We start from the raw sequence: 17,292 nt of genomic DNA on the forward strand, positions 1-17,292 counted from the left end.
CCGTGTGTGTGTCTCTCTCCCCGTGTCTCTCCCCGTGTCTCTCTCTCTCTCCCCGTGTCTCTCTGCGTGTCTCTCTCCGTGTCTCTCTCCCCGTGTGTCTCTCACCCCGTGTGTCTCTCACCCCGTGTCTCTCTCCCCGTGTCTCTCTCTCCCCGTGTCTCTCTCTCCCCGTGTCTCTCTCCCCGTGTCTCTCCCCGTGTCTCTCCCCGTGTGTCTCTCTCTCTCACACCGTGTCTCTCTCCCCGTGTGTCTCCGTGTGTCTCTCCCCGTGTCTCTCTCCCTGTGTCTCTCTCCCCGTCTGTGTGTCTCTCTCCGTGTCTCTCCCCGTGTCTCTCTCGCCGTGTCTCTCTCCGTGTCTCTCTCTCCCCGTCTCTCCGTGTGTCTCTCTCCCCGTGTCTCTCTCTCCCCGTGTCTCTCTCGCCGTGTCTCTCTCCGTGTCTCTCTCTCCCCGTCTCTCCCCGTGTCTCTCTCCCCGTGTCTCTCTCGCCGTGTCTCTCCCCGTGTCTCTCCCCGTGTCTCTCCCCCCGTGTCTCTCTCCGTGTCTTTCTCCCCGTGTCTCTCCCCCCGTGTCTCTCCCCGTGTCTCTCCCCGTGTCTCTCCCCGTGTCTCTCCCCCCGTGTCTCTCCCCGTGTCTCCCCGTGTCTCTCCCCCCGTGTCTCTCCCCGTGTCTCTCTCCCCGTGTCTCTCTCTCCGTGTCTCTCCCCGTGTCTCTCCCCGTGTCTCTCCCCGTGTCTCTCCCCGTGTCTCTCCCCGTGTCTCTCCCCGTGTCTCTCCCCGTGTCTCTCTCCGTGTCTCTCCCCGTGTCTCTCCCCCCGTGTCTCTCTCCGTGTGTCTCCGCGTGTCTCTCTCCGCGTGTCTCAGGAGGGGACACACTGAACTCTTTCGTTCGAGGCGTCGTCATCATCGTCATCGTCATCGTCGTCGTTTTCGCCGTCGTCATCGTCATCATCGTCGTCGTCGTCGTCACCGTCGTCGTCACCGTCGTCACTCGTGTCTCTCGTGTCTCCCTCGTCACCGACTCTTCTTCTCCAGCGCTGAGACACGAGGAGAGAGACACGGCGAGAGAGAGACACGGGGAGAGAGAGACACGGGGAGAGAGACACGGGGAGAGAGAGACACGGGGAGAGAGACACGGCGAGAGAGACACGGGGAGAGAGACACGGGGGGAGAGACACTTTGTGTGTGTGTGTGTCTGTGTGTGTGTGTGTCTGTGTGTGTGTCTGTGTGTGTGTCTGTGTGTGTGTCTGTGTGTGTGTCTGTGTGTGTGTCTGTGTCTGTGTGTGTGTATGTGTGTGTCTGTGTGTGTGTGTGTCTATGTGTGTGTGTGTGTCTGTGTGTGTGTCTGTGTGTGTATGTGTGTGTGTGTATGTGTGTGTGTCTGTGTGTGTCTGTGTGTGTGTATGTGTGTCTGTGTGTGTGTCTGTGTGTGTGTGTGTGTGTCTGTGTGTGTCTGTGTGTGTGTCTGTGTGTGTGTCTGTGTGTGTGTCTGTGTGTCTGTGTGTGTCTGTGTGTGTGTGTGTGTCTGTGTGTGTGTCTGTGTGTGTGTCTGTGTGTGTGTCTGTGTGTCTGTGTGTGTGTCTGTGTGTGTGTATGTGTGTGTGTCTGTGTGTGTGTGTGTCTGTGTGTGTGTCACTGTGTGTGTGTGTCAATGTGTGTGTGTCACTGTGTGTGTGTGTGTCACTGTGTGTGTGTGTCACTGTGTGTGTGTGTCACTGTGTGTGTGTGTCACTGTGTGTGTGTGTGTCACTGTGTGTGTGTCACTGTGTGTGTGTGTCACTGTGTGTGTGTCACTGTGTGTGTGTCACTGTGTGTGTGTACCTGTGTGTGTGTGTGTCACTGTGTGTGTGTGTGTCACTGTGTGTGTGTGTGTCACTGTGTGTGTGTGTGTCACTGTGTGTGTGTGTCACTGTGTGTGTGTGTCACTGTGTGTGTGTCACTGTGTGTGTGTGTGTCACTGTGTGTGTGTGTCACTGTGTGTGTGTGTCACTGTGTGTGTGTCACTGTGTGTGTGTCACTGTGTGTGTGTCACTGTGTGTGTGTGTCACTGTGTGTGTGTGTGTCACTGTGTGTGGGTGTCACTGTGTGTGTGTCACTGTGTGTGTGTCACTGTGTGTGTGTCACTGTGTGTGTGTGTGTCACTGTGTGTGTGTGTCACTGTGTGTGTGTCACTGTGTGTGTGTGTCACTGTGTGTGTGTCACTGTGTGTGTGTCACTGTGTGTGTGTCACTGTGTGTGTGTCACTGTGTGTGTGTGTCACTGTGTGTGTGTGTGTCACTGTGTGTGGGTGTCACTGTGTGTGTGTCACTGTGTGTGTGTCACTGTGTGTGTGTCACTGTGTGTGTGTGTGTCACTGTGTGTGTGTGTCACTGTGTGTGTGTGTCACTGTGTGTGTGTCACTGTGTGTGTGTGTGTCACTGTGTGTGTGTCACTGTGTGTGTGTGTGTCACTGTGTGTGTGTGTGTCACTGTGTGTGTGTGTGTCACTGTGTGTGTGTGTGTCACTGTGTGTGTGTGTGTCACTATGTGTGTGTGTGTCACTGTGTGTGTGTGTCACTGTGTGTGTGTCACTGTGTGTGTGTGTCACTGTGTGTGTGTGTCACTGTGTGTGTGTCACTGTGTGTGTGTGTGTCACTGTGTGTGTGTGTCACTGTGTGTGTGTGTCACTGTGTGTGTGTCACTGTGTGTGTGTGTAACTGTGTGTGTGTGTGTGTGTCACTGTGTGTGTGTCACTGTGTGTGTGTGTGTGTCACTGTGTGTGTGTGTGTCACTGTGTGTGGGTGTCACTGTGTGTGTGTCACTGTGTGTGTGTCACTGTGTGTGTGTCACTGTGTGTGTGTGTGTGTCACTGTGTGTGTGTGTGTCACTGTGTGTGTGTGTCACTGTGTGTGTGTGTCACTGTGTGTGTGTGTCACTGTGTGTGTGTGTCACTGTGTGTGTGTCACTGTGTGTGTGTGTCACTGTGTGTGTGTGTCACTGTGTGTGTGTCACTGTGTGTGTGTCACTGTGTGTCACTGTGTGTCACTGTGTGTGTGTGTCACTGTGTGTGTGTCACTGTGTGTGTCACTGTGTGTCACTGTGTGTGTGTGTGTCACTGTGTGTCACTGTGTGTGTCACTGTGTGTCACTGTGTGTGTGTGTGTCACTGTGTGTGTGTGTGTCACTGTGTGTGTGTGTGTCACTGTGTGTGTGTGTCACTGTGTGTGTGTCACTGTGTGTGTGTGTGTCACTGTGTGTGTGTGTGTCACTGTGTGTGTGTGTCACTGTGTGTGTGTGTGTCACTGTGTGTGTGTGTCACTGTGTGTGTGTGTGTCACTGTGTGTGTGTGTCACTGTGTGTGTGTGTGTCACTGTGTGTGTGTGTCACTGTGTGTGTGTGTGTCACTGTGTGTGTGTGTCACTGTGTGTGTGTGTGTCACTATGTGTGTGTGTCACTGTGTGTGTGTGTCACTGTGTGTGTGTCACTGTGTGTGTGTGTGTCACTGTGTGTGTGTGTCACTGTGTGTGTGTGTGTCACTGTGTGTGTGTGTCACTGTGTGTGTGTCACTGTGTGTGTGTGTGTCACTGTGTGTGTGTGTCACTGTGTGTGTGTGTGTCACTGTGTGTGTGTGTCACTGTGTGTGTGTGTGTGTCACTGTGTGTGTCACTGTGTGTGTGTGTGTGTCACTGTGTGTGTGTGTGTCACTGTGTGTGTCACTGTGTGTGTGTGTCACTGTGTGTGTGTGTCACTGTGTGTGTGTGTCACTGTGTGTGTCACTGTGTGTGTGTGTGTGTGTCACTGTGTGTGTGTGTGTCACTGTGTGTGTGTGTGTCACTGTGTGTGTGTGTGTGTGTCACTGTGTGTGTGTCACTGTGTGTGTGTGTCACTGTGTGTGTGTGTCACTGTGTGTGTGTGTCACTGTGTGTGTCACTGTGTGTGTGTGTGTGTGTCACTGTGTGTGTGTGTGTCACTGTGTGTGTGTGTGTCACTGTGTGTGTGTGTGTGTGTCACTGTGTGTGTCACTGTGTGTGTGTGTGTGTCACTGTGTGTGTGTCACTGTGTGTGTCACTGTGTGTGTGTGTGTCACTGTGTGTGTGTGTGTCACTGTGTGTGTCACTGTGTGTGTGTGTGTGTCACTGTGTGTGTGTGTGTCACTGTGTGTGTGTGTGTGTGTCACTGTGTGTGTCACTGTGTGTGTGTGTGTGTCACTGTGTGTGTGTCACTGTGTGTGTCACTGTGTGTGTGTGTGTCACTGTGTGTGTGTGTGTCACTGTGTGTGTCACTGTGTGTGTGTGTGTGTCACTGTGTGTGTGTGTGTGTCACTGTGTGTGTCACTGTGTGTGTGTGTCACTGTGTGTGTGTGTGTCACTGTGTGTGTGTGTGTCACTGTGTGTGTGTACCTGTGTGTGTGTGTCACTGTGTGTGTGTGTGTCACCGTGTGTGTGTGTGTGTGTCACTGTGTGTGTGTGTCACTGTGTGTGTGTGTGTGTCACTGTGTGTGTGTGTCACTGTGTGTGTGTGTCACTGTGTGTGTGTGTGTCACTGTGTGTGTGTGTGTCACTGTGTGTGTGTGTCACTGTGTGTGTGTGTGTCACTGTGTGTGTGTGTGTCACTGTGTGTGTGTGTCACTGTGTGTGGGTGTCACTGTGTGTGTGTGTCACTGTGTGTGTGTCACTGTGTGTGTGTGTGTGTCACTGTGTGTGTGTGTGTCACTGTGTGTGTGTGTCACTGTGTGTGTGTGTCACTGTGTGTGTGTGTGTGTCACTGTGTGTGTGTCACTGTGTGTGTGTGTGTCACTGTGTGTGTGTCACTGTGTGTGTGTGTGTGTCACTGTGTGTGTGTGTGTGTCACTGTGTGTGTGTGTGTGTCACTGTGTGTGTGTGTGTCACTGTGTGTGTGTGTGTCACTGTGTGTGTGTCACTGTGTGTGTGTGTGTGTGTCACTGTGTGTGTGTGTGTCACTGTGTGCGTGTGTGTCACTGTGTGTGTGTGTCACTGTGTGTGTGTGTGTGTGTCACTGTGTGTGTGTGTGTCACTGTGTGTGTCACTGTGTGTGTGTGTCACTGTGTGTGTCACTGTGTGTGTGTCACTGTGTGTGTCACTGTGTGTGTGTGTGTCACTGTGTGTGTGTGTGTGTCACTGTGTGTGTGTGTGTGTACCTGTGTGCGTGCACGGTGCCTCAGGTTGTGCATGAGGAACCACAGCACTGTGTGTGTGTCACTGTGTGTGTGTGTGTCACTGTGTGTGTGTCACTGTGTGTGTGTGTGTCACTGTGTGTGTGTGTGTCACTGTGTGTGTGTCACTGTGTGTGTGTGTGTGTGTGTCACTGTGTGTGTGTGTGTGTCACTGTGTGTGTGTCACTGTGTGTGTGTGTGTCACTGTGTGTGTGTCACTGTGTGTGTGTGTCACTGTGTGTGTGTGTCACTGTGTGTGTGTGTGTCACTGTGTGTGTGTGTCACTGTGTGTGTGTGTCACTGTGTGTGTGTGTGTCACTGTGTGTGTCACTGTGTGTGTGTGTGTCACTGTGTGTGTGTCACTGTGTGTGTGTGTGTCACTGTGTGTGTGTCACTGTGTGTGTCACTGTGTGTGTGTGTCACTGTGTGTGTGTGTGTCACTGTGTGTGTGTCACTGTGTGTGTGTGTCACTGTGTGTGTGTGTCACTGTGTGTGTGTGTCACTGTGTGTGTGTGTGTCACTGTGTGTGTCACTGTGTGTGTGTGTCACTGTGTGTGTGTGTCACTGTGTGTGTGTGTCACTGTGTGTGTGTGTGTCACTGTGTGTGTGTGTGTCACTGTGTGTGTGTGTGTCACTGTGTGTGTGTCACTGTGTGTGTGTGTGTGTGTGTCACTGTGTGTGTGTGTCACTGTGTGTGTGTGTGTGTGTGTCACTGTGTGTGTGTGTCACTGTGTGTGTGTGTGTCACTGTGTGTGTGTGTGTCTGTGTGTGTGTGTCACTGTGTGTGTGTGTGTGTCACTGTGTGTGTGTGTACCTGTGTGCGTGCACGGTGCCTCAGGTTGTGCATGAGGAACCACAGCACTGTGTGTGTGTGTCACTGTGTGTGTGTGTGTCACTGTGTGTGTGTGTGTCACTGTGTGTGTGTCACTGTGTGTGTCACTGTGTGTGTGTGTCACTGTGTGTGTGTGTGTCACTGTGTGTGTGTGTGTCACTGTGTGTGTGTGTGTCACTGTGTGTGTGTCACTGTGTGTGTGTGTCACTGTGTGTGTGTGTGTGTCACTGTGTGTGTGTGTGTCACTGTGTGTGTGTGTGTGTCACTGTGTGTGTGTGTGTCACTGTGTGTGTGTGTGTCACTGTGTGTGTGTGTCACTGTGTGTGTCACTGTGTGTGTGTGTCACTGTGTGTGTGTGTCACTGTGTGTGTGTGTCACTGTGTGTGTGTGTGTGTGTGTCACTGTGTGTGTGTGTCACTGTGTGTGTGTGTGTGTGTCACTGTGTGTGTGTGTGTGTGTCACTGTGTGTGTGTGTGTACCTGTGTGCGTGCACGGTGCCTCAGGTTGTGCATGAGGAACCACAGCACGTGTGAGTCGAGCGCGCGCTGCGCTTCCGAGCTCTGCGAGCGTCCCTCGTCGTCACGCTCCCTCTCGTTCTGCTTCATCACCTGCGCAGAGAGACACGGGGTGAGACACAGAGACACAGAGAGACGGGGTGAGACACAGAGACACGGGGTGAGACACAGAGACACAGAGACACGGGGTGAGACACAGAGACACGGGGTGAGACACAGAGACACAGAGACACTGCGAGCGTCCCTCGTCGTCACGCTCCCTCTCGTTCTGCTTCATCACCTGCGCAGAGACACACGCAGAGAGACACAGAGACACAGAGACACAGGGTGAGACACAGAGACACGGGGTGAGACACAGAGACACAGAGACACGGGGTGAGACACTGAGACACAGAGACACAGGGTGAGACACAGAGACACTGAGACACAGGGTGAGACACAGAGACACAGAGACACAGGGTGAGACACAGAGACACAGAGACACGGGGTGAGACACTGAGACACAGAGACACAGGGTGAGACACAGAGACACAGAGACACAGGGTGAGACACAGAGACACAGAGACACGGGGTGAGACACAGAGACACAGAGACACGGGGTGAGACACAGAGACACAGAGACACGGGGTGAGACACAGAGACACAGAGACACGGGGTGAGACACAGAGACACAGAGACACGGGGTGAGACACAGAGACACAGAGACACGGGGTGAGACACAGAGACACAGAGACACAGGGTGAGACACAGAGACACAGAGACACAGGGTGAGACACAGAGACACAGAGACACGGGGTGAGACACAGAGACACAGAGACACGGGGTGAGACACAGAGACACAGAGACACGGGGTGAGACACAGAGACACAGAGACACGGGGTGAGACACAGAGACACAGAGACACGGGGTGAGACACAGAGACACAGGGTGAGACACAGAGACACAGAGACACGGGGTGAGACACAGAGACACAGAGACACAGGGTGAGACACAGAGACACAGAGACACGGGGTGAGACACAGAGACACAGAGACACGGGGTGAGACACAGAGACACAGGGTGAGACACTGAGACACAGAGACACGGGGTGAGACACAGAGACACAGAGACACGGGGTGAGACACTGAGACACAGAGACACAGGGTGAGACACAGAGACACTGAGACACAGGGTGAGACACAGAGACACAGAGACACGGGGTGAGACACAGAGACACAGGGTGAGACACAGAGACACAGAGACACGGGGTGAGACACAGAGACACAGAGACACAGGGTGAGACACAGAGACACAGAGACACGGGGTGAGACACAGAGATACAGAGACACGGGGTGAGACACAGAGACACAGGGTGAGACACTGAGACACAGAGACACAGGGTGAGACACAGAGACACAGAGACACAGGGTGAGACACAGAGACACAGAGACACGGGGTGAGACACAGAGACACAGGGTGAGACACTGAGACACAGAGACACGGGGTGAGACACAGAGACACAGAGACACGGGGTGAGACACTGAGACACAGAGACACAGGGTGAGACACAGAGACACAGAGACACAGGGTGAGACACAGAGACACAGAGACACAGAGACACAGGGTGAGACACAGAGACACAGGGTGAGACACAGAGACACAGAGACACGGGGTGAGACACAGAGACACAGAGACACGGGGTGAGACACAGAGACACAGAGACACGGGGTGAGACACAGAGACACAGAGACACAGGGTGAGACACAGAGACACAGAGACACAGGGTGAGACACAGAGACACAGAGACACGGGGTGAGACACAGAGACACAGAGACACGGGGTGAGACACAGAGACACAGAGACACAGGGTGAGACACAGAGACACAGAGACACGGGGTGAGACACAGAGACACAGAGACACGGGGTGAGACACAGAGACACAGAGACACGGGGTGAGACACAGAGACACGGGGTGAGACACAGAGACACAGAGACACAGGGTGAGACACAGAGACACAGAGACACGGGGTGAGACACAGAGACACAGAGACACAGGGTGAGACACAGAGACACAGAGACACGGGGTGAGACACAGAGACACAGAGACACGGGGTGAGACACAGAGTCACAGAGACACGGGGTGAGACACAGAGACACAGAGACACAGAGAGACACAGAGACACGGGGTGAGACACAGAGACACAGGGTGAGACACAGAGAGACACAGAGACACAGGGTGAGACACAGAGACACAGGGTGAGACACAGAGAGACACAGAGACACAGGGTGAGACACAGAGACACAGAGACACGGGGTGAGACACAGAGACACAGGGTGAGACACAGACACAGGGTGAGACACAGAGACACAGGGTGAGACACAGAGACACAGAGACACAGGGTGAGACACAGAGACACAGAGACACAGGGTGAGACACAGAGACACAGGGTGAGACACAGAGACACAGAGACACAGGGTGAGACACAGAGACACGGGGTGAGACACAGAGACACAGAGACACGGGGTGAGACACAGAGACACAGAGACACAGGGTGAGACACAGAGACACGGGGTGAGACACAGAGACAGAGGGTGAGACACAGAGAGACACAGAGACACAGAGAGAGACACGGGGTGAGACACAGAGACACGGGGTGAGACACAGAGACACGGGGTGAGACACAGAGAGACACAGACACAGGGTGAGACACAGAGACACAGAGACACAGGGTGAGACACAGAGACACGGGGTGAGACACAGAGAGACACAGAGACACAGGGTGAGACACAGAGACACGGGGTGAGACACAGAGACACAGGGTGAGACACAGAGAGACACAAAGACACGGGGTGAGACACAGAGACACAGGGTGAGACACAGAGAGACACAGAGACACAGGGTGAGACACAGAGACACAGGGTGAGACACAGAGAGACACAGAGACACAGGGTGAGACACAGAGACACAGAGACACGGGGTGAGACACAGAGACACAGGGTGAGACACAGACACAGGGTGAGACACAGAGACACAGAGACACAGGGTGAGACACAGAGACACAGAGACACAGGGTGAGACACAGATACACAGAGACACAGGGTGAGACACAGAGACACAGAGACACAGGGTGAGACACAGAGACACAGAGACACAGGGTGAGACACAGAGACACGGGGTGAGACACAGAGACACAGAGACACGGGGTGAGACACAGAGACACAGAGACACAGGGTGAGACACAGAGACACTGAGACACAGGGTGAGACACAGAGACACAGAGACACAGGGTGAGACACAGAGACACAGAGACACGGGGTGAGACACAGAGACACTGAGACACAGGGTGAGACACAGAGACACAGAGACACGGGGTGAGACACAGAGACACAGAGACACGGGGTGAGACACAGAGACACGGGGTGAGACACAGAGACACGGGGTGAGACACAGAGACACAGAGACACGGGGTGAGACACAGAGACACGGGGTGAGACACAGAGACACAGAGACACAGGGTGAGACACAGAGACACAGAGACACAGGGTGAGACACAGAGACACTGAGACACAGGGTGAGACACAGAGACACAGAGACACGGGGTGAGACACAGAGACACAGAGACACGGGGTGAGACACAGAGACACAGAGACACAGGGTGAGACACAGAGACACAGAGACACAGGGTGAGACACAGAGACACTGAGACACAGGGTGAGACACAGAGACACAGAGACACAGGGTGAGACACAGAGACACGGGGTGAGACACAGAGACACAGAGACACGGGGTGAGACACAGAGACACAGAGACACGGGGTGAGACACAGAGACACAGAGACACGGGGTGAGACACAGAGACACAGAGACACAGGGTGAGACACTGAGACACAGAGACACGGGGTGAGACACAGAGACACAGAGACACAGGGTGAGACACTGAGACACAGAGACACGGGGTGAGACACAGAGACACAGAGACACAGGGTGAGACACAGAGACACAGAGACACAGGGTGAGACACAGAGACACTGAGACACAGGGTGAGACACAGAGACACAGAGACACGGGGTGAGACACAGAGACACAGAGACACAGGGTGAGACACAGAGACACTGAGACACAGGGTGAGACACAGAGACACAGAGACACGGGGTGAGACACAGAGACACAGAGACACGGGGTGAGACACTGAGACACAGAGACACGGGGTGAGAAACAGAGACACAGAGACACGGGGTGAGACACAGAGACACAGAGACACAGGGTGAGACACTGAGACACAGAGACACAGGGTGAGACACAGAGACACGGGGTGAGACACAGAGACACAGAGACACAGGGTGAGACACAGAGACACAGAGACACGGGGTGAGACACAGAGACACAGAGACACGGGGTGAGACACTGAGACACAGAGACACAGGGTGAGACACAGAGACACAGAGACACGGGGTGAGACACAGAGACACAGAGACACGGGGTGAGACACAGAGACACAGAGACACAGGGTGAGACACAGAGACACAGAGACACGGGGTGAGACACAGAGACACAGAGACACGGGGTGAGACACAGAGACACAGAGACACAGGGTGAGACACTGAGACACAGAGACACAGGGTGAGACACAGAGACACGGGGTGAGACACAGAGACACAGAGACACAGGGTGAGACACAGAGACACTGAGACACGGGGTGAGACACAGAGACACAGAGACACAGGGTGAGACACAGAGACACGGGGTGAGACACTGAGACACAGAGACACAGGGTGAGACACAGAGACACTGAGACACGGGGTGAGACACAGAGACACAGAGACACAGGGTGAGACACAGAGACACGGGGTGAGACACAGAGACACAGAGACACGGGGTGAGACACAGAGACACGGGGTGAGACACAGAGACACAGAGACACGGGGTGAGACACAGAGTCACAGAGACACGGGGTGAGACACAGAGTCACAGAGACACAGGGTGAGACACAGAGACACAGAGACACGGGGTGAGACACAGAGACACGGGGTGAGACACAGAGACACAGAGACACGGGGTGAGACACAGAGTCACAGAGACACAGGGTGAGACACAGAGACACAGAGACACGGGGTGAGACACTGAGACACAGAGACACAGGGTGAGACACAGAGACACAGAGACACTGAGACACAGGGTGAGACACAGAGACACGGGGTGAGACACTGAGACACAGAGACACGGGGTGAGACACAGAGACACAGAGACACTGAGACACAGGGTGAGACACTGAGACACAGAGACACGGGGTGAGACACAGAGACACAGAGACACGGGGTGAGACACTGAGACACAGAGACACAGGGTGAGACACAGAGACACAGAGACACAGGGTGAGACACAGAGACACAGAGACACTGAGACACAGGGTGAGACACAGAGACACAGAGACACAGGGTGAGACACAGAGACACAGAGACACAGGGTGAGACACAGAGACACAGAGACACAGGGTGAGACACAGAGACACAGAGACACGGGGTGAGACACAGAGACACAGAGACACAGGGTGAGACACAGAGACACAGAGACACAGGGTGAGACACAGAGACACAGAGACACGGGGTGAGACACAGAGACACAGAGACACAGGGTGAGACACAGAGACACGGGGTGAGACACAGAGACACAGAGACACGGGGTGAGACACAGAGACACGGGGTGAGACACAGAGACACAGAGACACAGGGTGAGACACAGAGACACAGAGACACGGGGTGAGACACAGAGACACGGGGTGAGACACAGAGACACAGAGACACGGGGTGAGACACAGAGACACTGAGACACAGGGTGAGACACAGAGACACAGAGACACGGGGTGAGACACAGAGACACAGAGACACAGGGTGAGACACAGAGACACAGAGACACGGGGTGAGACACAGAGTCACAGAGACACGGGGTGAGACACAGAGACACAGAGACACAGGGTGAGACACTGAGACACAGAGACACGGGGTGAGACACAGAGACACGGGGTGAGACACAGAGACACAGAGACACGGGGTGAGACACAGAGACACAGGGTGAGACACAGAGACACAGGGTGAGACACAGAGACACAGAGACACGGGGTGAGACACAGAGACACAGAGACACGGGGTGAGACACAGAGACACAGAGACACGGGGTGAGACACAGAGACACAGAGACACAGGGTGAGACACAGAGACACAGGGTGAGACACAGAGACACAGAGACACGGGGTGAGACACAGAGACACAGGGTGAGACACAGAGACACGGGGTGAGACACAGAGACACAGAGACACAGGGTGAGACACAGAGACACAGGGTGAGACACAGAGACACGGGGTGAGACACAGAGACACGGGGTGAGACACAGAGACACAGAGACACGGGGTGAGACACAGAGACACAGAGACACAGGGTGAGACACAGAGACACGGGGTGAGACACAGAGACACAGAGACACGGGGTGAGACACAGAGACACGGGGTGAGACACAGAGACACAGAGACACGGGGTGAGACACAGAGACACGGGGTGAGACACAGAGACACAGAGACACGGGGTGAGACACAGAGACACGAGGTGAGACACAGAGACACAGGGTGAGACACAGAGACACAGAGACACGGGGTGAGACACAGAGACACAGAGACACAGAGACACGGGGTGAGACACAGAAAGACACAGAGACACATAGAGAGACACAGAGACACAGAGAGACACGGAGACACAGAGAGAGACACGGAGACACAGAGAGAGACACAGAGACACAGAGAGAGACACGGAGACACAGAGAGAGACACAGAGACACAGAGAGAGACACGGAGACACAGAGAGACACACGGGGACACAGGGTGAGACACAGAGAGACACAGAGACACAGAGAGAGACACAGAGACACAGAGAGAGACACGGAGACACAGAGAGAGACACAGAGACACACACAGAGACACGGGGTGAGACACAGAGAGACACGGGGAGAGAGACACGGGGAGAGAGACACGGGGAGAGAGACACGGGGAGAGACACGGGGAGAGACACGGGGAGAGACACGGGGAGAGACACGGGGAGAGACACGGGGAGAGACATGGGGAGAGACACGGGGAGAGACACGGGGAGAGACACGGGGAGAGACATGGGGAGAGACACGGGGAGAGACACGGGGAGAGACACGGGGAGAGACACGGGGAGAGACACGGGGAGAGACACGGGGAGAGACACGGGGAGAGACACGGGGAGAGACACGGGGAGAGACACGGGGAGAGACACGGGGAGAGACACGGGGAGAGACACGGGGAGAGACACGGAGAGAGACACGGAGAGACACGGGGAGAGACACGGGGAGAGACACGGAGAGAGACACGGAGAGAGAGACACGGGGTGAGACACGGGGAGAGAGACACGGGGAGAGAGACACGGGGAGAGAGACACGGGGAGAGACACGGAGAGAGACACGGAGAGAGAGACACGGGGTGAGACACGGGGAGAGAGACACGGGGAGAGAGACACGGGGAGAGAGACACGGGGAGAGACAGGGAGAGACATGGGGAGAGAGACACGGGGAGAGAGACACGGGGAGAGAGACACGGGGAGAGAGACACGGGGAGAGAGACACGGGGAGAGAGACACGGGGAGAGAGACACGGGGAGAGAGACACGGGGAGAGAGACACGGGGAGAGAGACACGGGGAGAGAGACACGGGGAGAGACAGGGAGAGACACAGGGTGAGAGAGAGACACGGGGAGAGAGACACGGGGAGAGACAGGGAGAGACACAGGGTGAGAGAGAGACACGGGGAGAGACAGGGAGAGACACAGAGACACAGGGTGAGACACGGGGAGAGAGACACACACATAATGATGCTAATACTGCTGATGATGATACTATTGATGATGATGATGATGCTACTGATGATGATGATGATACTACTACTGATGATGATGATGATGATACTACTACTGATGATGATGATACTACTGATGATGATACTACTACTGATGATGATGATACTACTGATGATGATGATACTACTACTGATGATGATGATGATGATACTACTGATGATGATGATGATGATACTACTGATGATGATGATGATGATACTACTACTGATGATGATGATACTACTGATGATGATGATGATACTACTGATGATGATGATGATGATGATACTACTACTGATGATGATGATACTACTGATGATGATGATGATGATACTACTGATGATGATGATGATACTACTGATGATGATGATGATGATGATACTACTACTGATGATGATGATACTACTGATGATGATGATGATACTACTGATGATGATGATGATGATGATACTACTACTGATGATGATGATACTACTGATGATGATGATGATGATACTACTGATGATGATGATGATGATACTACTGATGATGATGATGATGATGATACTACTACTGATGATGATGATACTACTGATGATGATGATGATACTACTGATGATGATGATGATACTACTGATGATGATGATGATACTACTGATGATGATGATGATGCTACTGATGATGATGATGATGATACTACTACTGATGATGATGATACTACTGATGATGATGATGATACTACTGATGATGATGATGATACTACTACTGATGATGATGATGATGATGATACTACTGATGATGATGATGATACTACTACTGATGATGATGATGATACTACTGATGATGATGATGATGATGATACTACTACTGATGATGATGATGATACTACTGATGATGATGATACTACTGATGATGATGATGATACTACTACTGATGATGATGATGATACTACTGATGATGATGATGATGATGATACTACTGATGATGATGATGATGATACTACTACTGATGATGATGATGATACTACTGATGATGATGATGATACTACTGATGATGATGATGATACTACTGATGATGATGATGATACTACTGATGATGATGATGATGATGATACTACTACTGATGATGATGATGATACTACTGATGATGATGATGATGATACTACTGATGATGATGATGATGATACTACTACTGATGATGATGATGATACTACTGATGATGATGATGATACTACTGATGATGATGATGATACTACTACTACTGATGATGATGATGATACTACTGATGATGATGATGATGCTACTACTGATGATGATGATACTACTGATGATGATGATACTACTACTGATGATGATGATGATACTACTACTGATGATGATGATGATACTACTACTACTGATGATGATGATACTACTGATGATGATGATACTGATGATGATGATACTACTGATGATGATGATACTACTGATGATGATGATGATACTACTGATGATGATGATGATACTACTACTGATGATGATGATGATACTACTGATGATGATGATGATGATACTACTACTGATGATGATGATGATACTACTGATGATGATGATGATACTACTACTGATGATGATGATACTACTACTGATGATGATGATGATACTACTGATGATGATGATGATGATACTACTACTGAAGATGACCCCATGACCCCGTGACCCCGTGACCCCGTGACCCCGTTACCCTGGGCAACCCTGAGAGGTCGGTTTCCTCGGTTGCCGTGGGCGACCAGATCTTGACGTCGTGGTCCAAGCCGCTCGTCGCCATGGCAACCGTGTGCGGGTGCGGCTCCAGGCAGTTCACCTAGCAACCGGTAGTCACGGAAACCATGTCAATCTCCCATGGCAACCATCACAGTGACCACGGTAATCACCATGGCAACCATCAGTGACCATAGCAACCACCATGGCAACCATCAGTGACCATTGCAACCACCATGGCAACCATCAGTGACCATAGCAACCACCATGGCAACCATCAGTGAACACAGCAACCACCATGGCAACCATCAGTGACCATAGCAACCACTATGGCAACCATCAGTGACCATAGCAACCATCATGGCAACCATCAGTGACCATAGCAACCATCATGGCAACCATCAGTGACCATAGCAACCACTATGGCAACCATCAGTGACCATAGCAACCACTCACCACCACACTCACCACCACACTCACCACCACACTCACTCACTCACCCACCCACTCACCCACTCACCCACCCACTCACCCACCCACCCACTCACTCACTCACTCACTCACCCACCCACCCACTCACTCACTCACCTACCCACTCACTCACCTACCCACTCACTCACCCACCCACTCACCCACCCACCCACCCACTCACTCACTCACTCACCCACCCACCCACCCACCCACTCACTCACTCACCCACTCACCCACCCACCCACTCACCCACTCACCCACTCACCCACCCACCCACTCACTCACCACTCCACCCTGGTCACCCTCCAGACACTGTAGAACGCTCCCAGACTCCTTGTCCTAGATGAAGATGTGGCCACAGTCACTCACCACTCACTCACCCCACCCACTCACTCACCCACTCACTCACCCACTCACTCACCCACTCACCCACTCACTCACCCACCCACTCACTCACTGACCCACCCACTCACTCACTCACTCACTCAGCCATCCACCCACTCACTCACCCACCCACTCACCCACCCACCCACCCACTCACCCACTCACTCACCCACCCACCCACTCACTCACCACTCCACCCTGGTCACCCTCCAGACACTGTAGAACACTCCCAGACTCCTTGTCCCAGATGAAGATGTGGCCACAGTCACTCACCACCACTCACCTACTCACTCACCCACTCACTCACCCACTTACTCACCCACTCACTCACCCACTCACTCATTCATCC

At 52.9% G+C, this 17,292-nt stretch overlaps 1 protein-coding gene across 2 annotated transcripts; it reads right to left on the reverse strand.

Moving 5' to 3' along the window:
- Positions 1-689: 689 nt before the first annotated feature.
- Positions 690-16,925, reverse strand: LOC144954024 (DDB1- and CUL4-associated factor 8-like). Of its 2 annotated transcripts, XM_078884606.1 has the most exons (4): positions 16,845-16,925; positions 16,072-16,191; positions 6,459-6,587; positions 690-1,034 (listed from the first exon to the last, which is right to left on the reverse strand). In XM_078884606.1, the coding sequence occupies exons 2-4, from the start codon at positions 16,153-16,155 to the stop codon at positions 858-860; spliced, it is 390 nt and encodes a 129-aa protein (XP_078740732.1). In that variant the 5' UTR covers positions 16,156-16,191; positions 16,845-16,925; the 3' UTR covers positions 690-857. The 2 variants fall into 2 exon arrangements, 1 of the variants encoding a protein (XP_078740732.1); XR_013641008.1 differs by lacking the exons at positions 690-1,034; positions 6,459-6,587 and adding an exon at positions 6,728-6,774.
- Positions 16,926-17,292: the final 367 nt, after the last annotated feature.

This window comes from Lampetra fluviatilis, unplaced genomic scaffold (assembly GCF_964198595.1).
Source record: "Lampetra fluviatilis unplaced genomic scaffold, kcLamFluv1.1 SCAFFOLD_1122, whole genome shotgun sequence".
Taxonomy (NCBI): Eukaryota; Metazoa; Chordata; class Hyperoartia; order Petromyzontiformes; family Petromyzontidae; genus Lampetra; species Lampetra fluviatilis.

What these genes read in the sequence shown, in the direction of transcription:
- LOC144954024 (XM_078884606.1), bottom strand. Translation starts at nt 16,155, where the DNA reads ATGGCGACGAGCGGCTTGGACCACGACGTCAAGATCTGGTCGCCCACG. An exon ending in ACCTCTCAGGGTTGCCCAGG is followed by an intron (nt 6,588 to 16,071) that starts GTAACGGGGTCA and finishes CTCTCTGCGCAG; the next exon opens with GTGATGAAGCAGAACGAGAG. An exon ending in GGCACCGTGCACGCACACAG is followed by an intron (nt 1,035 to 6,458) that starts GTACACACACAC and finishes CTCGTGTCTCAG; the next exon opens with CGCTGGAGAAGAAGAGTCGG.